Below are 25,146 nucleotides of genomic sequence, written 5' to 3'. Positions count from 1 at the left end.
ACGGGGATGAACAATTGTTGTAGCTCATCCATGTGAAGAACCTTCCTTCTTACATAATCCTCCATTCTCCTAAGGCCCATGTGCCTATCAAAAATTTTCTTAAATGTTCCTAAAGCATCTGCTTCTACCACCATCCCCGCCACCACCTCCCCGGGCAGGGTGTTTCGCACACTCATCATTGTCTGTGTAAAATCTTACTTTTGACATCCCCTTATACTTTTCTCCAGTCACCTTAATATTATGCCTCCTGGTATGCTTTAGGATTCTACTTTTTATAACAAAATAAATTACAGCAACTTCTTCCAGTAATAGCAGGATAAATTTTCCTGCGAAAATGGGGGATCGTTCCATATACATAACATACATGAATTCAGTCTCAGATTTATCAATGCAAGAATTCAAATGCCACACAAGAGGATGTGATTAAAGCATCACAAATTTATTTGCTATATTAATGAATGTAATTATAACTTTAATATTTAAGTTACAAACATACAGTTACAAAACGGACAACATTCAGGAAGCCTTGAGTGCAAAACACTGACCCACAGGAAAATAAAATTGTGCAGCTTCTGCATCGAGAAACAAGGCACAAGAAAGAAAAGACCATCTATTACAATGCTTGGAATTAAAAATAAATAACATGTAATATCATTATAGAAATGTGTTTGGACTCTACCTGACAAGTTGGCGTCTCAGTTAGTTAGGGACCATCCATAATAGTCACATTGGCACCGAGGAGGGCAGGTAAATGGAATGCTTTACCTTGTTACAAGCGTGTAATATATTTTTAGATACACAAGAGATGCTTGTATTTATCAAGCACCTGATTGCATCTCTTCAAACAAGAATAATTAAACATACCATTGGCTGACCCCTTGATCCATGCAACAGGATCCTGCAAACAGCAATGAGCTGTAAGGACCATGGGACGGGACTTTTCTGGGGCTAACATCCCCCTCAAATGCATGGCCACGATTGGTGGAATTCCACATTACCAGCGTGTTTCCAACTGCTAATAAAACTGCAAGATATTTATGGATGGTTCCTCACTGCTCCCTGGAAGTTGTCATTCTGTTGGTCAGCTGACAGGAAGAAACTTGAAATAACAGTTCTCATTCTGTAGAGGATATTACCCCAGTCTGGATTTCATACCAAGAAGGCTTCTTTCGCCCATAGAAATGCGACTACAAGCAATTATTTTCATTTCGGCTTTGGGAAATTGGAAACATTGGTGATCATCTTCAGATAGATTCATAGATCAAAACAGCACAGATAAAGGCTCTTTAGCCCAACCAATCCATTCCATGGGCCCTGCGCCCACCCTGCTAGTCTCAATTTTCTGCATTCAGCCCACATCCCTCCAAGTCCTGCCCCTCCATGTACACATCCAACTGCTTTATAAATGATAATACTGGATCTGCATCAACCACTTCGTCTGGCAGCTCATTCCATATAGCACTGCCTTTTGCATGAAAAAATTGTCAGGTCCCTTTTAAATCTTCCCTCTCTCACCCTAAATCCATGCCCTTTAGTTTTGGATTCCCCTAACCTGGGAAAAAGACTGACCATCCACTTTACCTTTGTACTAAACATTTCTGTAAGGTTTTCCCTCATTCTCCTATCTTCCATGGAACTAGTACCTAGCTTGGCCATCCTCTCCCTATAACTCAGGCCTTCTAGTCCTCATAAATCCGTTTTTTAGCACTCAGTCTAGTTTAACCACATCTCTCCGATACCAAGGGTGACCAAAACTGCATTCAAGCTGCCTATCTTAATTCTGCCAGTGATGAAAATGGTTTGTTGAACTTCTGGTTCAACAATGGCTTCCCTTTGAACTGCTCAATCACTGAGTTTGCTTCTTCACCATTTTTCCTTCCTGTAAAATAATTTTTCATTCTACCTTCTTGCTTCTGGGGCAAGGGGCAATTTTTGCTTCTGGTGGTGAGGTCCTGTAGGAATCTATAGGTCTGGTATAAGAACACAGGTTCAGGAGTAGGATGTCTGGCCATTCAAACCAGTTCCACCATTCAACAAGATCACGGCTTCTACTTTGACCCTATTTTTCTGTCCCATCACCAATCATTCCATTCAATGTCCAGAAATCTACTGATCACTGTTGTTAATGCAGTCAGTGCCACCCCACTGCCCTCTGCCGCAGAGAAATCCAAAGATTCACTATGCTCAGATGAACAGATTCCTCCTCAGCTCTGTCCTAAACAACCAACTCCTTATTTTGAGTCTGTGGCCCCAAGAGCTAGACTCCTCAGCCAAGATAAACATTCTCCCAGTGTCCACTCAAGCAAGTGAGCTCCCAGATGCTCCAAGATTTCAAGGGCTCCCATTCTGTGCTGTTGCTAGAGATCCACTCAAGTTCTCAGGCTAAGTTTAGATATTACAGGAAGATCCTATATTGTCAGTCCCTGGCATTGTATTCTGGTTGGCTCTAGTGCTAGCTCCTTGGAATCTGATAGCAAGCAACATTTCCATAACCTTTTGCCTCCTTGCATTGGGATACAATGTATGGGAAATCTGAAGGAATTTGAATGCCAAGTGCCACACAATTGAAAGTCCATCCTGCATTATGTTCCTGGCACCCAAATCCATGCAAATGCATTCTCTCTGTCTGAAGTCATCACATGGTGAAACATTCCTCTTTTCCCCAGTTAGTGCTACTATCAATACTGTTGTGCGATGCCTCTGTTAAAATATGAGACAGTCTATATTAATATCAAAATTAAGACCCTCTATTCTGAACTCCATTTATCAGAGCATACAGTATCTCTCTCTCTCTGTCTCACCCTCCACCTCTCTCTTACTGAAATCACTTTAACATCCTGGACAGTTCAATTAGATCAACCCCACTCTTCTAATGGACAGAAAGTAGGCGTGACACACAAAAATATTTCAGTTTGTTTTAGAAGGACAATTGAACTGTGTTGCTCTGCCGGGCATTGTGGGTATGCTATGTTGGCCTTGCAAAGTGCGGCAACACTTGTGCACTGCCCCCAGCACAGCCTTGGATTCTGTTGGTTGTTAACACAAAGGACACGTTTCAGGGTATGTTTCAACGGACGTGTGATAAATAAATTAATCTGAGTGAGCTTTGTAAGATAGTGCAGCTGGTGACGGGATGCGTACTCCAAACACACAGCCACAGTGAAGTACATTTGTAAAAAACAATGTATTCATGATCAAAACCATTAGTTCTGGAGATACAGTCCACATGAAGGGAAATGGCGACTGTCTATTCCTCCCCATAGGTGCTGCCTGGTCCTTGCCTTCATCAGGCAACAAACTGTGGAACTTTATTGGGTCTAAAACTTGGTGACAGCTACTGTAACCCTAAGTTTGCAATATGCCTTAACTGTGATGCTCACTGTAATGTTGCCAGCTCCCACCACTTGGTCTCAGTGGTAACGACTATAACCTTGCAGTCTGTGGAGAAGAGAATGCCTTAACTTTTAATGTGAAGTGGCTTGAAAATAGTTTGTGTTGCCTGGTCTCTGATAATGGCATGGTTTTTAATCAGATTTTGCTATATTTGGAAAACTAACAAACTTAATGATGATACGTGTATGATAACATCCATCTCTAGCAGAGAAATAAACCAATTGTCCGCTTGATGAGATAAGCCTTCAGGGAGATTCTCCCTGAACAGGATCTTAATGTCACATTGCTATGTTCTGTCACCTTGGGGAAGCCTTGTAGCCTATACTTGAGCCCAAAATGAATTGCTGTTGCTATTGCTTAATGTGACATTCTTCTGTCTGAGGTAATAACTTATTAGAAAAAATCTGAAAACAACCATGTCACAGTACCAGACTGGGGTATATCTTGTGATTACTTGCAACAGATAGCTTGGTTTGTGTCAAGAATGGTCATTAATTCATAAAACTCAAGTGATCCTTGGTTCTACTAGGCTGAAGGAGTTTAGCAGCTCAAGTAGAGGGCTGCTATTGCCAGGAAAGTTTGACCGAGACTGGACGCAAGGTGCTCACTGTTTGCCAGTTAGCTCTGTGCTAAAACCAGGTGCGTGTTTCCTGTCAGCTGCCACGATATGATCACTACAGGTTTCGAGAGTTACACTGGGGACACCTGGGTTCTGCAGACAGGTACAGGCCTCCTGTTCCATTCCCCCTCACCTCTGGCTGTCACTCGCTCTCGCCAGAGGCTGGCTTCCCGACCAGTTGAGGGGGAGCCTCGTTACTGCCGAGATTCCTCAGGAAGACACGGAGCTTTTGGTGCTTGGTGGAAGAGCGGCTGTTGAAGCTGCCCCGGTGGGGTAACGGCAGACAGCGGTCACTCTGCAGCAGATGGATGAAGCCTGAGAGGTGGGAACCCAGCCCAGCCATCATATTCTCCCTTATGCTGTTCACTGTTTCCTCGTCACACTCCAGAAGGCTCTTCAGTAGCTTGTTATAATACCTGGAGCCAATTGTAGGAACAGATTAATAATTAGTTGAGGAAAATGAAAAGAAAGAACATGCATAAAGAACAAATAAAATGCCGAGACTTTACAAGGCATTGATCAGACCGCAACAGAGTTAAGTGAGCAGTTTTGGGCCCCGTATCTACGAAAACATGTGCCGGTTTTGGAGAGGGTCCAGAGGAGTTTCACAAGAATTATTCTAGGAATAAAAGGGTTAATGTTTGAGGAGTAGTTGATGACCTTGGTACTGTACTTGTTGGAGCTTAGAAGAATAACAGGGATATCATTGCAACCTATTGAATATTGAAAGTCCTAGATAGAGTAGATGTGGAGAGGAGGTTTCCTATAATGGGGGAGGTGGGGGAGTCTCAGACCAGAGGGCCTCTGAATAGGGGGACTTCCCTTTAGAACAGAGATAAGGTGGAATTTCTTTAGCCGGGAGGTGGTGGATCCGTGTAATCCATTGCCACAGACAGCTGTGGAGGCCAAGTCACTGGGTAAATTTAAAGTGGAGGTCAATAGGTTCTTGATTAGTAAGGGCAAAGTTTATGAGTAGAAGATGGGAGAATGGGTTTGAGTGGGATAATAAATTAGACATGATGGAACGGTGGAGCAGGCTGAATAAGCCTAATTCTGCTGCTATGTTTGAATACAAAAAACAAGGACGGAGAACCTGCAACACATCTCAGTCCTTTGCCCCAACGATCTCGATGTGCCATGTACATATACTTATTTAGAGATACAGAATGGAATGGGTCTTTCTGGGCCTTTGAGCTGCATTGCTCAGCAACCGCCGACAACCTGGATTTATCCTTAACCTAGTCATCAGACAACTTATAATCAATCAATTAACCGGTACATCTTTGGTCTGCGGGAGAAAACGGAGGACTTGGACCTCCACACATTCCATGAGGAGGGCCTACATGGACTCTTTACAAAGGATGCTGGGAATGAACTCTGAACTCCAATGCCCCGAGCTGTCATAGTGTCGCCCTAAGCACTACGTTACCATGGTGCCACCAACCATATAATTCACGTTGTTTATTGGATAGGAAAAAAAGGCATCCATACAACTCTGCATATCCTTGAGTGCAGGCACCAGAATGTCTAACACCCTCATGATGTACAGCATGATCTCACAGACAATTATTCATTTGCTTGGGTTATGTTCACGGTCAGATGTTAGCCTCGACTTGGCATTCTTCCAGATCTCGTCCAAGAGTTACGCTCAGTATGACACCGACTCTACGCTCGAGCTCGTGTCCTGATTCTGAGCACAGGGACTAACATCTGTTCGTGAGGCCACCCAAATGGGATTCCAGTCCATGAATAGTGGAGACTGACACAGCAAAAAAACAAAGAGATGTGGCAGTCAATGTACAACAGTCCGTACTCACTGAGTGTGACTGGGCAAAGGAATAGCTCTTACTGTCACATTAGCTGGTTGGCATACTCATAGGAGATAACGTGTCCAGTTTGGAGGCAATACTACACTACCACCACACCCCCCCTCCACCCAATACACTACGGGCAGCTTTGGCAGATGGATGGAAAGGTTGAGCGTTAGTTAAAGGAGGTGCCATGGTGTCAGAGAGACACAGTATGGAAACAGACCCTCTGGGCCACTGTGTCCACATTGACCATCAACCACTCTTATGAACTAATGCTAGATGAATTCCGGTTTTATCCTTCCCACGTTCTCCTCATCCCCTCCAGATTCTACACCTCTCCTAACACTAGGAGCAAGTTACAGCAGCCTCTCCCATCTCTGGGATGTGGGAGTAAACTGGAGGACCTGGAGGAGGACGAATGCCGTCACAGGGGAAATATGCAGACCATACCCAAGGTAAGGATTGAAGCTGGGACAGGGGGAGGTCCTGGCTCACCTAGCTGCATCACTGTGCAGTGTGCCATCAATAGCAGAGAGAGTCATAGAGAAGTACAGCACAGAAGCCCATCTAGTCCATGCCAAAACCATTTAAGCTGCCTACTCCTATCAATCTGCATCAGGACCATAGTCCTTCATATCCCTACCATCCATGTACCTATCCAAACTTTTGTTAAATTTTGAAATTGAGCTCGCGTGCACCACCTGTGCTAGCAGCTTATTCTACACTCTTACGACCCTCTGAGTGAAGGAGTTACCCCTCATGTTCCCCTTAAACTTCTCACCTTTCACCCTTAACTCATGACCTTTGGCTGTAGTCCCAACCAACCTCAGTGTAAAAAGCCTGCTTGCTTTTATGCTAATTATACCTCTATCAAATCTCCTCTCAATCTTCTACCTTCTAAAGAATACAGTCCTAACCTATTCAATCTTTCCTTATAACTCAGGTCCTCCAGACTCTCCCAACATCCCCATGAATTTTCTCTGTACTCTTTCAATGTTGTTTACATCTTTCCTATATGTAGGTGACCAAAACTACACACAATACTCCAAGTTAGGCCTCACCAATGTCTTAACCAATTTTAACATAACATCTCATCTTCTGTATTCAATACATTGATTTATGAAGGTCAATGTGATCAAAGTTTTCTTTACAACCCTATCTACTTGTGACGCCACTATCAACGAATTATGTACCTGTGTTCCCAGGTCCCTTTGTTCCACAACACTCCTCAGTGCCCTACTATTCACTGTGTAAGACCTACCCTGGTTGGTCCTAACAAAGTGGAAAATCTGTGCACTTTTCTGCGTTAGATACCATCTGCCATTTTTCCAGCTGATACAGATCCCCCTGCAAGCCATGCTAGCCTTTCTCAATGTACACTACACCCCCAATCTTGGTGTCATCTGCAAATCTGCTGATCTAGTTAACCACATTATCATCCAGATCAGTGATACAGGTGACAAACAACAAAGGTCCCGGTTACGATCCCTGTGGCACACCACTAGTCACAGGCCTCCAGTCAGAGAGGCAACCATCTACTCCCACTCTCTGGCTTCTCCCACAAAGCCAATGTTTCACCCAATTTACTACCTCATCCTGAATGCCGAGCGACTGAATCTTCCTGACCAGCCTCCCATGTGGGACTTTGACAAATGGCCTGAAAGTCTCAATACTACGGGAAAAAAATGGACAGAAGCACCTCTTAAAGTGTTAAATGGTCACTGTTGTAATGCAGAAAATACAACAGGCAATTGGTGTGCAGCAAGATCCCACTCGCAGTGATAGGATATAGTCAAGTGATATTAATTGAGGAATTAGCAAGGACACTTAAGCTATCCAACTCTAATGTTCAAAGTAGTGTAGTCTGATCATTCCTATCCACCTTAAATGACAGCCAGTTTATGACCTGGAGCTGAACTAGAGTCTGAAACCTGCAGCCAGCAGTCCTAAAACTACTGTCTGCAGAGTGCCCGTCTCAATCTACTGAAAGGAAGACAATGAAGAAAACTAAACAAACCTTCACGCCATCTTAAAAGCTTCTTCCCTCAGGCAGTTAATCTGATCAACCGTTATAGATAGCCACCCCATCCCCCTCTATCTATTACCCTCCCCCCAATCACCTGCACAGTAGACACTTTAAATCATCTTTTATATATGCAATTTACACACACATATATAGAGTTCTGTGCAAAAGATTTGGCACCCTATGTTTTTTATATGGTTTCAGATGGTATGGCCTACAAAGAGCACTGATCATCGAGGCTGTCTGGGATTACCTGCGGATACAGAAGCAATCAAGACAGCGAAAGTCTGCAGAAGAATTGTGACAAGTTCTCCAAGATGCTTGGAACATCCTACTAGCCAATTACCTTATAAGACTGCATAACAGTGTACCTCAGGAAATTGATGCCGTTTTAAAGTCAAATATTGTTTTGATATATTGGTTTTACAGTTTGCTTTATAGTAATTTACTTTGTTGTAAAGTTTTCGGTAATCTGAAACTTCTCATTTCATTATTTTTGAAATTCGCTTTACAGAATTTCTTTTCTTAAATGTGCAAGCCTTTTATATATATAAAACACACATAAAATTCTTTATTCTTTATAATTGTTGAATGCTTTCTGTTGAATGTCATGCCCCAACCAACCACAGCAAATCCCTAACACATATAAATGTATATGGTGAATAAAGCTGATTTACATCCTGAGGGAATTCAAAATTTAAAAGCTATGGCAGAGTTCAAGATCTGATATAGTAAAAGAAATCTACAGGATATTGACTGAAGCTCCAACAATGACACGTACTTCTCTCGAAAATGAAACTATGAGCTGGTTTTAAATTTATAATTCAGTGGTGACTTACAGGGCTGCTTCATTAAAAGTGGGACAATATTTGAAGTTGCAATGCCCCACAGCAAGGATCTGACACAGAAAATATTCAGGTCACAATATGATGAATTACGTGTATTTTTTTCAGTCATGGGAAAGCTGAAGGATATCTAAGTAGTTACCCAACACCTCGAGGCTCTCATATGGGAGTGGAATTAAGTTGTCACACAACTGAGCACCAATTAGCCTGCAATGGGCCAGGTGCAAGGAAGAGGAAGGCGTTGGGAAACAGAGGTCTAATGCCTTGTTCCTCAGGCGTGCTTGACCAAACAATTCACCATCGCATACCTTCCACCAGCCTCCAAATATTAGAAGATTCTTAGAGAGTTTGTACTGAAATTAATCAATGTCAACAGCTTGCACCGCCCCTGGACACTCGCACTGTTTTATTGACACCCTCGGCAGTGCCAGGAAACCCCCTGCCTACCTGTTCTTCAAGTGTGCGGGGAGCTGAATGACTTCTGCTATTGCCACGGTGTTACGTTTTGCCATTGTGCAGATGTCCAGCTTCCTGTAGCAGTCCTCCTGAATGTCAGCAATCATTTTTTGAAAGGCGGAGCATCGGCGAATGGTGAAGAAGACCTTGGATGTGATCCCGTTGACAATGCACTTTAAGCTGTCCTTGACGAAGGCTTTTCCCTGTGATACAAAATATCAACAGTCACAAAAACGTGAATTACAAATAAGCGTAAAGAAAACAATCATTTTCTGAAATAGCAGTGAGTTTTATCTCAGGTTCTTTGTTCTCTTTAGCGTGAAGGTCTGACTAGCTATCGTTAGATTTTATTTTTGCAGTTGGTGGAGATGTAGGGTTAATGTCCTGGATCTGAAGATGTGATCCCATGTGCCACAGTTTGTTTTTGCTTAGTTATATTTCTGCTGCCGTAATGCACACTGTATCATGGATGCTCAGTTCCGCTGGATTTATTCTGAATCCACCAGAATAGAAGTCTCACATGACTTGAGGGATTTTACAAAATAAAAGCAAATGTTGGGAACTTGGCAGGTCAGGCGTCGTATGTCCATATGCGGAAAGAGAAACAGTGAAAAGTTTCAGATCCCCAACCTTTCAAAGCATGAACACTATTTCTCTCTCTGCAGATGCTGCCTGACATGTGTTTCCAGCATTTCTTGATTTTATATTGGAATTTCAGCATCTGCAGGTTTTTTTTTCAGATCGCCATTTAACATATGGTTCTTTCACTGTGAAAACGGGACTTTGTCCTCACAAGGATTGGGATAGCAGATAGACCAACCAAACGTCACAGACCTAGTCCCTCTTCCTTCAATTAGCCCTGACGAAGGGTCTCAGCCTGAAACGTTGACTGCACCTCTTCCTACAGATGCTGCCTGGCCTGCTGCGTTCACCAGCAACTTTGATGTGTGTCACAGACCTAGGACAGCTGGACTGATAAGTTTCTCCATCACACTGGTTCACTCAGTGCCAGCTGCAGAAACAGTCTGAAAACTTTAAGATTCAGCCAGTTTTTAATGATTTTAAAGATTAGCTTTATTTGTCACATGTACTTTGAAACATACAGTGAAATGCATTGTCCAAGGAGGTGCTGGTGGCAGCTTGCAAGTGTCACCATGCTTCAGGTGCCAACTTAACATGCCCATAACTTAGTAACTCTTTGGAATGTGGGAGGAAACCAGAGCAAGCCGTCAAATGGAAAAGCGTGTAAACTCTTTACAGACAGCACTGGAAATTGAACCCTAACCACTGGGACTATAAAGCAATACGCTAACTGTTACGCTATGGTGCCGCCTGCCAGAACACAATATTCCAGAGGCAGTACTGCCAAACACCTCTTCGTGATGTACACAGAACATAGAATCCTAGAACTTTCTTTCCTCTTGCTCCTGCATTTCCATTGTGCATCAGTAAACTGATACGTCGGCTGTGGGAGGATGGGGGATAGTAAGCAACAGGAGTCATGTTCGACTTGGTTACAGAGTTTCATGGGGTCCAGAGTCAATGCTAAGGACATCCACGTACACTTCCTTCTCGTTGTAACACCGCCCCTGAGTTATCATGTACCCAGAAAGAGTGACGAACAAGCCGGGACACCGACTGCAAGGTGCGTGTCTGCGAGTTGCTGCATCAGCTTATTAGTTGACTCTGCTGGGAGACAGATCTCCCCAAACTGGCACCCGTTCCCAGGAACTCAGAGAAAGGTTTTGCAGCTTTGATTGTGCTGGATGTGACACTGTAGAACCCACTCAGTGCTGAGTTACCTCTTAGGTTTCAATCTTAATACATGTATGCGGGGCTTCATTTGGAATATTGTGTTCAGTGTTGGTCACTCTGCTGCAGGAAAAACGCATTGAGCTGGAAAGTGTACAGCACTTTGAGGAATCTCCCTGGGTTCAGGCGACTAAGTTATACAGAGAGGTTGAGCAGATGGGAATTTATTCATTGCAGTGCTGGAGAAGGAGGGGCGACCTTGCAGAGGCGTATAAAAATACAAGGGGTACAAAAACAGTGAACGATCCCAGGGCTGGAAATCAAGAACCTTAGGATGAGACAAGGGAGATTTAATAGGAGGTCTGTATATGGAATGAGCTGCAAGGGTTTGAGAAATGTATGTTAATAACATGTAAGATATGCTTAAACGGATATATGGATAGAAAAGGTCAAATGTCGGCAAATGGGACTAGCTTAGCTGAGCATGGGTCACTTGGGCTGAACGGCCTTATCCCTGGCTGTATGACTCTATGACTTCATAGAAAAAGTTTTGTGTACAGGGCTGGGATGCCAGCACATTTAATCTACTCCAAAGGTCAGAAAGTGGCTAAGTGTATTGTAGCCACAGGCAGATCAGTTTAAAGGGCAGCAGACTTCTTTAACTGGTTGAATCCTTCCCTCTTTGCTTCCTTTCTGGTTGTGGAAGGTTCACTGAAATCTAGTGTCATGCCCTTGAAGTCCAGCTCTGATGTTGTTGATCCTATGCAGCTAATGTGTTGTTGCCTCGGCTGCATTTAACACACACCTGTACATTTGTAGTGTTGAAAACACTTGCACAGGTAACAGTGCTACTGCCAAGCAACCTGGGTTCAATCCTGACCTCTGGTGCTGTCTGTGTGGAGTTTGCATGCTCTCCCTGTAACCATGTGGGTTTTTTTTCAGTGCTCCTGCTTCCTCCCACAACTAAAGCTGTGTGAATTGACGGGTTAAATGGCCACCATAAATTAGCTCCAGTGTGCAGCTGAGTGGTAGAACCCAGGACACCGATGTGAGAATAATCGGTGTAGTTGGGTGCTTGATGGTCGGTACAGACTTGAGGGACCTGACAACTCAACCCAAGGTTGTCCTGTTGATTGGCATTCCAGCCACCTGTACACTTGCTCATTAATTCAAATATCTGATCAGCCAATCACATAGTAGCAACTCAGTTCATAAAATCATGTAGAGATGGTCAAGAGGTTCAGTTGTTGTTTGCCCCAGATTCAAAATGGGAAATGAATGTGATCTAAGTGACTCTGAATGTAGAATGATTGCTGGTGCCAGATGGGGTGGTTCGAGTATCTCAGAAACTGTATTTCTTGCGTATAACAGTCCTTAGGGTTTACAGAGAATGGTATGAAAAACAAAAAAAACTTCTAATGAGCTGCAGCTCTGTGGATGAAATGCCCTGTTAGTGAGAGAGGTCCAAGGAGGGTGATGAAACTGGTTCAAGCTGACAGCAAAGTGACAATAACTCAGTGTGTGCAGAAGAGCATCTCCACGTAGAACATTGAAGTGGATGGGCTATAGCAGCAGAAGACCATGAACATACACTCAGTGGCCACTTTATTAAGTACAAGAGGCACCTAATAAGGTGGCCAGTGAATGCAGCAGCTGCAATATGTACCGTCTGCAAAATGAACTCTAGACATTCACCCAGCCTGACAGTAACTATGTGCTTGCTAGGACTTGAGGGCGTGATGCCAGGACTGAAGGGCCTATAGGGAGAGGTTGGGCAGAGTAAGACTTTATTCCTGGGAGCGAAGATGACAGAGGGGTGTATAAAATCACGAGGGGCATAGATAGGAAAAATGCACATCGTCTTTTTCCCAGTGGAAGAGATCTAAAAACTAGGGGAAGATTTAAAAAGACTTGAGGAGTAACTTCCTCGCGCTATTTATTCAGATGTATATATGGTACATACATTGAACAAGAGGAAATGGGAAAGGCAGTTACTATAATGATATTTAAGAGATATTTGGATATGTTGAAAGGGATACAGGCACGTGGGGTTGGGCATCTCAATTGGCATGGATAAGATGGTATTCCCATGCTGTGTTATTGTATAACTCTACACTGATGGCATCTCCCAAACCCACAGCAAGGGGACGGGATGCATTGGAATACCACCAGTTGCAGGTTCCCCTCCGCGCCACACGCCATCCAGACTCAGAAATAGATCACCAGTCCTTCATCATTGTTGAACCTCCTTCCCAACAGCACTGCGGAAGCACCTTCACTACCAAGAGAACAGGAGTGGGAAATAAATGCTGGCCTTGGTAGTGACACTCATCACCCGAAAGAAAGAATTGCAAAAGAACTTGCTCGTTGGCTCAAGTCTGCGACCTTCTGCTGGACAAGGTCTGTCAGCAAGGTGCTTGAGTTTTGTCTTTTGAAATTTGTTTGGCAGCTTACATAAGCTGAGGTTTTCTGTGTCCTCTGCATATTGCACACAAGACCATAAGACACAGGAGCAGAATTAGGGGATTCAGCCCATTGAGTCTGCTCTGCCATTTGATCTCCCCATAACCTTTGAAGCCCTTACTAATCAAGAACCTATCAACCTCCATTTTAAACATATTCAGTGACAGCCTCCATAGCCATTTGTGGCACTGTATTCCAGATTCACCACCCTCTGGCTAAATTCCTACTCATCTCTGTTCTGTTGGGACATCTTTGTATTCTGAGGCTGTGCCCCTGGTCCTAGACTCCCCCACCATGGGAAATATCCTCTCCATGTCCACCTCTATCTAGGTCTTTCAATATTCAGTAGGCTTCAATGAGGACCCCCCTCCCAATTCTTCTAAACTCCAGTGAGTACAAGCCCAGAGCAATTACAACATTCCTCATATGTTAACCCTTTCATTCCTGGTATCATTCTCATGAACCTCCCCTGGATCCTCTCCAATGACAGCACATCCTTTCTTCGATAAAACTGCTGACAATACTCCAGTTGTGATCTGGCCAAAGCCTTATAAAGCCTCAGTACTACAATTCAATGTCTTTTCACACAAATTCCCTACACGATTCCTCATGGCTGTCTTGCCATTCTGCTCTTCACTTCCAGTGACCGTGCGTCCACAAGCTAATCAACATGACACAGTTCCTGATCTGGGTTATTCTTCTAAGATTCAGGCAAGGCATAAAAAGTGCTGAGAAGTGAAATCTGCCACTAATGAACAAATACTCTTGCTCTTCTTGTTCTGCAGATTAAAGAAACAGGGAGGTGTTCTACTGAAAGTTAGAAAATTACATGGGATTTTACTGGATAGGTGTATTTTCCATAGGGCAGAGTTCAAATCTTGTCATATGGAACTTAAGGCAGTCACCAGAAGTTCAAACTGGATTTGAGGAGACATTTATTTACTCGGAAATGTGGGACTTACTCCTCCAAGAAGAGGCTGTGATGAAATGGAAAGATGCATTAAAGAAGAAGCTGAGAATGAGGGAGGCAATAAAAGAGGATTAGCGTAAAAGGGAGCTTGATGGGTGGAATGGACAGTTCCCGTGCTATATGACTCTATAGTGTAGCCTTTCCACTGTACTGCTCAGTTACAAAGATTGGAACTTGAATTCACAATCTTCTGACTCAGGTGAGAGAGTGGCCAACTAAGCCATGGCTAATCTACACTCAGTAGCAATTTTATTAGGTACACTTGTGCACCTGCTCACTAATACAAATATCTAATCAGCCAATTACATGGCAGCAACTCCATGCATAGAAGTGTGCAGACATGGCCAAGAGGTTCAGTTATTGTTCAGACCAAACATCAGAATGGGTAAGAAACATCTAATTGACTTTGACTGTGGAATAATTGTTAGTGCCAGATGGGGTGGTTTGAGTATCTCAGAAACTGCTGATCTTCTGAGATTTTCACACACAACAGACACTAGAGTTTACAGAGAATGGTGTAAAAACAAAAAAAAAAACATCCAGTGAGGGTCAGTTCTGTGGGTGAAAGCACCTTCTTAATGAGAGAGGTGAAAGGAGAATGGCCAGACTGCTTCAAGCCGAAAGGAAGATGACAGTAACTCAAATAACCATGTGTTACGATAGTGGGGTGCAGAAGGCATGTCAAAGGCAACAACAGCACAAACATACACTCATGGGCCACTTTATTAGGACAGATGGTAGCTAGTAAAGTTACCACTGTGTATATCAACACCATAAGGTCCACATACAGATATGTCAATGAGTTACGTACCTGAGTATCAAATTTAGCAGCACTGTACAGAAAGGACCTGCATATATCATACATGCCGTCAGTGTCACAGGTAGAATTCTCCAGGCACACAAACGCTCCGCAGCCCACGTGGAGAGCATTGTTCAGGCACCTGATGATCTCAGCTATGGAGAAACAAAACAACGTTAACTCCAAAAGACTTCCTAGAGATTTCCTAAATTGAAAGCCTTCCTAGGAGAAGGATTCCTGCAAACAAAAAAAAAAGAATTGCTGCTTTCTCTTAGCACCTTCTGCACTTACTGTCAAAGCAATGACAACAGGAACAAAGTACGATTTGATTAACCGTCAAGAATTATCCACATGGCTTTTAAATTGGCACAGGAAGGGGCTAAACTCTAAGGATGGTTGATGGATAGTGGAAGAGTAAGTTCCGAGCAGTTTCAAGTTGCTGGGTGTCAACATCTCTGAGGATCTATCCTGAGCTCAACATATTGATGTAGTTACAAAGAAGATATGACAATGGCTATATCTCATCTGGAGCTTGAGGAGAATTGGTATGTCACCAAAGACTCAAGCAAATTTACATAGATATACTGTGGAGAGCATTTTAGCTGGCTGCATCATGATCTGGTATGGAGGGGCCACTGCACAGAATTAGAAAAAGTTGAAGAAGATTGAAAACTCAGCCATCTCCATACCATCGAGGATATCTTCAAAAGGCAAGGCCTCAGAAAGTTGGCAAATATCATTAAGGATTCCCGACACTCAGGACATGCCCACTTCTCATTCCTACCATCAAGGAGGAGGTACACCAGCCTGAAGACACACACTCAATGTCTAGGAATAGCTTCTTCCCCTTTGCGTCAGACTTCGGAGTGGACAATGAAACCATGAACACTTCCTCAATATCTCTTTGCTCCCTCCTTGCACCATGTATTTAATTTAATCATATATACACACACCAATGGTATTAAACCTGAGTCTGATTCTAGTAAAATTAGGAGCTCACAGAATATCCAGCCATGATAGCTCCAGTCCTCTACCATGAAATGTACTTTGAAAGAAGCATCGAGTTGCACACTCACGAGGAACTTTCATAATATCCCCAACTTCCATTGGCTGCTTGGTACATCCATCTTAATTGTGCTCCACCCACGCAAAGCAAGATGGGAAGTAAATAGACTGTCATTGGAATGGGTGACCTTAGCCTTCATCAAGTAGTCTTTTCGCCTCCCTGTGAAGCACAATATTTCAATACAGGCAGCTCTTCCTCATTGAGTTGTCCATGTTACTTGCAACCATGGGAGACTCAAAGGTCAATGCTGGAGAGTTGGCTACTGAAGTCATCGGGAAGACTAATTGGATGCAGTATGATACAGGGACAGAGATTGACAGCTATCTTGGTGATCCACTGCTTTCCACTCTATTGTTAAGATTATTCATGTTGCAGAAGCCAAAATTATGCCTGCTGCATCTCAGTTTACACCTATTCACATGGGATTTTCCTCTCCAGAGAGACTAAATAGTAGGAGGATGATCAAGTCCTCTCACTGTTTCTGGAAGGCAAAGTCTATTTAAGTATTTGTACCTGCACACCATGAGATTCTATGGCATTAATCATCAGTGATCATGGAGCCAGAGCAGGATTACAATAAACACATACAAAATGCATTGACTGTTTAGTCTTTTCCATATGTGCTGCCTGGCCTGTTGAGTTCCTCCAGAATTTTATGTGTGTTGCTTGGATTTCTAGCATTTGCAGATTTTCTCTTGTTCATCATTACAATAGGTCATTACTAATCCAGCTTTTACTTCAGGGACCAGTTCTACAAACAACTAACTCAGGCCGGTGCAATTTATTGTGATGCTGAAGTCAACTTAAGATCAACTGTAACCCTAAAGTAAAACTGCAGATGCTGGAAACCTGCAATAAAAACAGAAAATGCCAGAGATAGCCAACAAACACAGACAAAATGCTGGAGGAACTCAGCAGGCCAGGTAGCATCTATCAAAATGAGTACAGTCAACATTTCGGGTCGAGACCCTTTGGCAGGACAGTTGTTTGTGATTAGAGACAGCCAGCAAGTCAGGTAGCATCTGCAAAGAGAAAAACAGCTAACATTGCAGGTCAGTGACTTTTCATTAAAACTTATCTTACACACTCTCCGCAAATACTGTCTGGTCCATTGAGTATTTTCAGGATCGCTTTTATCAATGGCTGTTAAATTTCAGGTTATGGTTCATTATCTTTTGAAAGGCTGATATAATGCTTGTGACAAGTGGAATTTGATGGACATAAAGTTGTTTAAATATGGAACTGTTCTATTGGCATTGTTAATAACTTGGATGTTTATCTATTTTATACAAAGTATGTTGTACCTTAGAATCCACAATCTAGAATTCTAAAACCGGGGTTAAAAAACGATCTGTTATGTGCAAAAGGTCTAGGTGCTCAATGAGATGTGTCAATGTTTAATTCCTTAAATGCAAGAACTCACCTTTGATTTACTTTAAGGTGTCTAACAGCTGTGCAGTCTGAGGATATCGGAATTCTGAGTTACGTGCTTATTGCATTGGAGACCCCTAAAACACATTTTCCCTTAACCATATGTGGACAGTTATCATGCATGACAAATTATCCCCAAATATGCCACTTCTGGGCACACAAGTTGCAAGGCCAATGGTCCATGGTCACACCAGGAGCCTGTCGGGCAGAGATGGAAGAACTCTCATTTTGGACAAATGATATGTTACTAATTACATGTTACACCTTAAACACATGTTACTAATTTATTTTTGTGCATATTTACTCAACTAACTAGTTTTAAAATCCCAACAACCGTGGTGGAATTTAAGTTCATGGCTATGGGTCAGTAGTTCAGGACTCTGGATTACTGTTCCAGTAACCTAACCAAGATGCTCCCATCACAATATCTGGCACTGAGAGTTGGAGTACAGCAGACAGTAATATGCTTGTGGTAATGTTACCACACCTCCTGTGGTGTCATAATAAGACTAAGATTCCCCCCCCCCCTTTTCACATAGGAAGATTATTCAGCTCATGAATCTTGTTCTGCAAACACAAGTCAATGCACAGTGTAATTATGTGGCCCTTTAAAACTGCAAGGTCATTCTACAAGGTCAAGTAAAGGGAGGCTGAGTTCATGCAGATCTGTACTTTGGAGACTGCAGATATTTTGGCTGCAGCACTTCAATACAAAACAACATTATTATTACAAGGCAATATTATTTTATATTGTGAATGACAGAAACTAAACAGATCCATTGAGCTGTTACAGAAAGGAATTGCACACAAAGACGCAACACTTTAGAATCTTTATTGCTGTTTTAGTAATCTTGAGTTCCTGTTCATTTTCACTTCCATTGATAATGAAAAACAATGCCTCTGGAATTGGCCAATGGAAAATCGAAGTAGTAATGATATCCTCCTTCCACTGGAGGCATTGTAGCCTCACATAAAAAGAGGATGTCACAACAGATAGACAATTAAAGGCAGTTTCCATTGCAAGTATGAACAGAACAACTTGCATATGAGTAAAAGCAGAATACAAAATAGTTAAAATAGGGGAATGTTTACTCTGGAATAATTGATAGTGAAAATTGCCTGAGGAGTATACGCCACATGAAATGTAAATGTTTGAGGCACAATAGTAACCTGTGCATACAGGGAATCACTGTTACTCCTTTCAGATATCCCTTGCAGCCTCTAGCTGTTCAGTATTGTAACCAGTATGCCATACAAAATGAATTAGCATAGCAGACTTGCATTTCATTAGAGCCTTCGACACCAGATGCGGTCCAAAGTACTCCGTGCCTCTGATGCACTTTGAAGTCTAGTAACCTTGATAACACTCAAATCATGCACAGTAAACCCCCACAAGCAGCAAAAATGATGTGTTTCCAGGTGATATAAGAGGCCATTCAGCCCATCAGGTTTGTGCCATCTCATTGAGCGATGCCATTCCCTGACAGATTTCCCCTGTAATCTGTTCTCCCCATGTTCCCATCAGTACTACCCACATTACACTGGGGGAAACTTCCAGTGGCCAAGCAACCCACCAGTCCACATGTCACTAGGAAACTGGAACACCGGGAAGAAGCCAACAACATCTTGCAACGTGCAAACTCCACACAGGCAGTGGTCGGGATTGAACCTGAGTTGCTGACTCTGTGAGGCAGTGGGCCCACCTCCTTGCATCCCTGTGCTGTCCTAATGACCACATTGCTGTTTTCGTCAGTCTGTTCAGAATGGGATAAATATATGATAGGACACCAGTAAAGCCCCTCTGAGCATGTAGAATCACAGAATTACTACAGCTCAGGAAGAAACTATTTGGCTCATCAACTTATAACTCCTAAATCCGTGTACTCCTGTACACTACATTCTTATAAGCACATGGGATCACAGAATTGGACTATACAAAAGGAGCATTGCGAGTTTTCTTTTTACATTGAGTTTAGAGAGCAAAAAGGCATTGGGTTAACATCTCATTCAAAAGGCAGCAGTAAAGCCCTCCCTTACAGCCACACCAAAATATCTGCCTAGGTTTTTCTCCCCCCTCTCAAAGCAGGACCTTCTAACCTGGAAAGTAAGAGTGGTACAAACAGAGACTTGGCTAAACTTGTGGGAAAATGTAACCACCAGTGTACATGCAGCAAGTCTCCACACACTGGCAGGGGAGAAGAATGCTATTTCTCGCAGGATAGATATGGGATGGACCCTTGGGCTTCATTCCCAGTCTTGAGGGAAGATTTCAGTCAGGCATCACAACTGAATAAACTAAGGTTTGTGCTGAGATTTTTCTATGCTGAAGGCATCAAAACTGATTCGACTGCCAGTGATAATATTGACCCAGCATCAACATTAAGGTGATTAATGTAAAGCTAGGTGAATGCTCGCAAAGAGAAGGTATTAGTATTTTAGAAACATACCTTTCCCACTGCCACCAGGAGAAAAACATAACTGACAGCACTGCAAGAAAAATCGCTGTTTAATATAAAGCTACCAAATATTAAGGGCGTTGTGAAACTATCATGTCAGAGAAATGCATTCCTGTAATGAAGACTGCAGTGAGAACAGAACTATAGTAAACATTTTCAGTCATCAGGCTATGAGCCCAGAAGCTGATGTTCGTGAGCAGCGCTTCAAATCTGGGGCACTGCATGGTTAGAGAATTTGATGAGACTCCTCAAACAGCCAATACACCAGTTGTGATACTAGAAGCAACTACCCTATATCGTTCAGAGAGGACATCACACTCTCCTCCTGGAGATCTGGGAATAGGGAACCTCCTCTGGAAAATACCATTTCTGCATTGTCTTCAGACAGTGGGACTGACTGCATATTTAACACTACGGTGAACAGTATCGGAGCAGAGTGCACAGTGAGGACGGTTACCAGGTGAGTCCAGCGAGGGCTGTGACTGCAAATATAAATTGAACGGGATAGTTCGGAGCGCTGTACCCTGCCAGGGGGGATTTCAAGTTATTATAAGCCGCAGCCTCAACGGGAGAAAGTTCACTTATTCAACTTTGCATGGGGGACGGGGTAGAGAAACTGCTTATTAGTTTATCCTTATAATAGCGACGCCTTTATCTTGTGACTCTCCCGAGGGAGATTCGCCCCGGTTTCCCTTAGTGACTGAATACTTTTGGGAGCGGGCGCACACACGCGCGCGCTGGGTACTGCAGACAACTGGAGCCGGTTCCGCAGTCAGGTCTGTGAAAGCTGACTCGCTGGTGTGTGTAATTAGGAGCACTAGCCCCCATCAATAACACACACACACACAGATACACACACACACACCCCTCCAAGCGGGAGCTTTTCTATTGCCCCTGCACCACGGCGGAAGTTTGCAGCGAAAGAGAGGACCTTGTTCCATGTGTCCATTCAATGCCAGCTCACCTGAAAAGGCACCGGTTTCAATTCGAAATCACTACGCTCTAATTTTGCATTAACTGCAAGTAAATATCTCCCTGACCACCAGCAAAAGCAAGACGGCGAACTCAGCGTAAATGAAACAAGGGGTTTTTTTTTGGCAAAGGGCAAAGGAGAGTTTTTGTTATCGGGAGGGGCACGAAAGTTGCAAAACGGCACTTAAATGCCTTCACTTGGTTATCTGCATGCAGAGAAACGAAGGGGGTCCAAGACTGACGTCGCCTTTTATTTACCTGAGTTCTGCGCCGACAGCCTGGTCCTTCGAGATGCAATTGAATCGCTCTGGTCCTCAACTTGTGGAGCTATTTCATCCGCAGCCGACCAGCTTCCGAGCTGGACGAACACGAGGAAGGCGAATACAACTGATCTGTGCAACATCGCTGCGCCGACTCGGTGACTCCGGGGAGGCTTCCTTTCGCCGTCTGTGACTTTCTTGCGGCGGCTCAGACGTGCATTCGCGAGCGAGTGAGCGTGCATGTGTGAGTGTGTCACTCTCTGGGGCTGCACGGTCACATTTATACAAGTGTAACCCCGGGGGGTTGGGAGGGGGGAAGATGCAGTCAGATCGTAAGCAGTAACATGCCCACCAATGACAGGCAGCTGCGAGAAACTGTCCATTCAGAAGGCGATACCCACGCTTGGCGCACTGAATAAATTGTCCCAAAAAGTTAGAGGCGCGTGCGCACACGCGCAGCGCCCGCGCTTTCGCGGTGGGGCTGTTCGAGCCTCTTGCAGTCTCGCTTTACATTGCAATGCAGGTGTAGCTCAGCGCACTGACAGGCTTAACTTCACAAGGACGAAAGACAGGCTTCACAACCTGCACGCAAGCCTTGGAAAACAGTGCATTCTCATTTCCCTTATCAAAGAGTTTTAAATTATTTCATCGGGGCAAAACCACGGCGTGATAATTCGGCCTCTTTTGCAAATAAGCCCAATTATCATCGTCCGTCAGGACACAATACTGAAGGGGTAGGGTTTTTTTTTGTTGTTTTGCAGAAGGAACTTCAGGGACAATGAAGCATTTTTATCTCAAACAAAAAAGAAATGTAAGTGTAGCAGCTATGGATCGAACAATCCGAATGCTCGATTTTCCTGTGATTGAACGGTCTGTAATGTTGAAGCCGATCGGAGATCGATTGCAATCCAGAAGCGGACACGCGTGTGTAGAAAATCAGAAATAAAAATAGAAAACGTCGGAAACACTGTGCAAGTCGGGCAGCCCAGGAGTGCTCGGTGAGAGGCTGTGCCTTCATGCACGTTCCGGGAGAGTACAGGGCAAAAAGGCGACAATCTAAAAATAAAGGATCAGCTATTTATTATTAAGAAGAGGAGTAGTATTTTCTCCCAGAGGGCGGTGAACTTGTAGATATTAAGCCAAGTGATTCAATGTATTTGAGGAAGAGTTAGGTGTTGACACAGGGGTCTGTAGATACTGGAACTTAGAGCAACACACAGTGTTGGAGGAACTCAGCCGGTTCAGGCAACACCTTTGGAACGAAATGGACAGTTAACCCTTCATCTGGACTGAATGGAAAGTCCAGATGAAGCCCGGATCCTTCAACTCCAGATGAAGGATCCCGACCGGAAACATTGACTGTACATTTTTCTCGATAGTTGCTGCCTGACATGCTGAGGAGGTAGATGTTGTTCTTCGAGCTTGAGGGATGGAGAGATAGAGGGGGGAACTGGAGCAGGCACTAAACTGGATGACCAGCTGTAACCATATTGAATAATGGCCAGCCTGGAAGCTTATCTTAGAGTTGAAGTGTGAACTTGCCTTCTTTCTCTCTCGCTCTCTCTTTTTCTCTCTGTATATATCTATCTCTATCTCTCTCGCTCTCTTTCTCTTCCTGTCTTCTCTGGCGCGTATCTTCAGCAGCATCTCTTGGCTGTTTATCATCGCGCTCTGAGATTTAAGGACTGGGAAAGATTTACAGTCCAGAGATTCACTAATGTTCCCCTGCACTTTAATAAAGCTCTTATGATTCTCAAATCATGACTTCCTTAGATGTGAAAGTTTAGAATCCAGGCTCGTTTTTCACTGATTTGAAACGCATTTAAGCTCCAAAGCGCTGTGACATTGTGGAACATACCTATGGGATATACTGATTATCTACTATTGAACTGTAAGTCATTGAACCAGTTACATAGATACTGCAACAAGAAGGGAATGCGCGCTGCGTATCTTCCGGCAACTGATTCACCTTCTAATACCCGAGAACCGTTCCATATTTAACAAGCACACAGCTGAATAAAGTTGATGGAATTTTCCCCGCTTGCCTGAATGTGTGCAGTTCCCTGGTACTCAATAACTTCAAAGGCATCCACCTATTTGGTGGGCACTCCATCAAGCATACTAAACTTCACCCTGTCTCCCAGTCATGCCTGCTGTGGATACTGTCAACAAACACCCCGCACAGAACAGTACAACGTAGTACAGGCCCTTCAGCCCACGATCTTGTGTCAACCATTTAACCTACACCCAGATCAGTCTAACTCTCTCACCCAATAGCCCTCTCGCTCATGTTGGTTTCCAGATTCCTGAGATTATCTCCGAGGACAAGGGACGAGGCATCAGTCACATGGGAACACCTCCACTTGCAGGTCCTCCTTCAAGGTGCACACCAGCCCGATTTGGAAAACTTTTGCTGTTACCTTATCATTGCTAATTTTAAATCCTAAGGCTTCCATCTCAACCCATCTATGGCTCTACCTTCATCATAATCATTGTAGTGGTCCCAGAAGTTGGTTCATTTAAAAGTTGGCTCCCTTCGAAGTGATGACATTAGGGATTAGCAATAAATGCAGATATTTGCACATACTGTTAAAAATTGTAGTGCATACTACACACATCCATTGCAAGTCCACAAACTCCTGTCAATACCTTATTGCAACTTCTCTCATCTGGCTTGAGTTCCATTTTGTGAGTTTCTCAATTTCTGTTCAGATTAGTTTCATATCATACACATACACCTGGGCGCAATGAAACTCCTTGCTCATACGACGCTCACAGAATAAACAGTAAGTTTGGTAATAATAAGCACAACAATGATTGCAAAGCTACAGCATGGTGCAAAGATTCTGATTCTTTTACTTATGTGCCTATCAAAACATGCAGGGGAATATGTCATTTGCCTTTACAGATAAGGATGCACTGGAGGGTAGCCCGCTAATGTCACCACATGTTCCAGTGCCAACGTCCTGTACCCTCAATGTTCAGCAGAACAACAGCAACAAAACAACAAAAGTAAAGTAAACCCTTTTCTCCCTCCTGCTCACCCACCCACTCTCCAACCCTGGGAGAGGCCGGGCCTCCGGCTTCCAAACTTCTCCAGTGGACTGGCAGACCAACTGGACTCAACTTCCTGATTTCTGATCGACCTTTGGGCTTCAGACACTGAAGTACCAAGAACAGGACTAGGTGTGTCAAGATAGCAAGGGAAGTGGGGAAGAAATGACGCTGGACAGGACACAGGCCCTGGACGAGGCTAGGATACAGGGCCTGGGCTAGGACTAGACTAGGAAAGCGGGACCTGGACAAGGAACAAGGAACTTGGAACCTGGACAAGGACTCCGAGGCAGAGACCAGACAGGGACCCGGAACCTGGGTCTTGACTCAGGCTCGGACCCCCAATTTAGGTGAGGACAAGATATGGCTACAGGACTGGACGTGGCTAGGTTATAGGACTGGATGAGTAATCTCCTGCACAGGACGAGAGCACAAAGACGTGGCTTGGATGAGATGAGGTTCTTAGAGGTGGCTGCGACTAGACGCGGTACTTGGACGTGGCTGCGACTAGACACGGTACTTGGACGTGGCTGCGACTAGACGTGGTACTTGGATGTGGCTGCAACTAGATGCAGTACTAGGACGTGGCTGCAACTAGATGCGGTACTAGGACGTGACTGCGACTAGACGTGGTACTTGGACGTGGCTGCAACTAGATGCGGTACTAGGACGTGGCTGCAACTAGACGCGGTACTTGCAGGAGACAGGAATGCAGAGCACAGAGCCTTGGTCTTGGGAGATAGGAACATGAAACACAGAGCCGGGTCTCCTCCTTG

General features: G+C 43.9%; 1 protein-coding gene across 1 annotated transcript; it reads right to left on the bottom strand.

Annotated features, from left to right (window-relative positions):
* Positions 1-436: 436 nt before the first annotated feature.
* Positions 437-21,596, bottom strand: LOC134351005 (stanniocalcin-1-like). Its single transcript, XM_063056962.1, has 4 exons — positions 21,315-21,596; positions 15,144-15,286; positions 9,139-9,350; positions 437-4,428 (listed from the first exon to the last, which is right to left on the bottom strand). The coding sequence occupies exons 1-4, from the start codon at positions 21,556-21,558 to the stop codon at positions 4,155-4,157; spliced, it is 873 nt and encodes a 290-aa protein (XP_062913032.1). The 5' UTR covers positions 21,559-21,596; the 3' UTR covers positions 437-4,154.
* Between the last annotated feature and the right edge of the window lie 3,550 nt (positions 21,597-25,146).

The sequence above is a fragment of the Mobula hypostoma genome, chromosome 8 (genome assembly GCF_963921235.1).
Source record: "Mobula hypostoma chromosome 8, sMobHyp1.1, whole genome shotgun sequence".
NCBI lineage: Eukaryota > Metazoa > Chordata > Chondrichthyes > Myliobatiformes > Myliobatidae > Mobula > Mobula hypostoma.
This window is presented reverse-complemented; position numbering and strand designations above follow the sequence as displayed.

Coding starts and splice junctions, on each gene's coding strand:
- LOC134351005 (XM_063056962.1), bottom strand. CDS start 21,558: ATGCACGCTCACTCGCTCGCGAATGCACGTCTGAGCCGCCGCAAGAAA. Junction 15,287..21,314: donor GCTGTCGGCGCAGAACTCAG/GTAAATAAAAGG, acceptor GTTTCTCCATAG/CTGAGATCATCAGGTGCCTG. Junction 9,351..15,143: donor CTGCTAAATTTGATACTCAG/GTACGTAACTCA, acceptor TTTGTATCACAG/GGAAAAGCCTTCGTCAAGGA.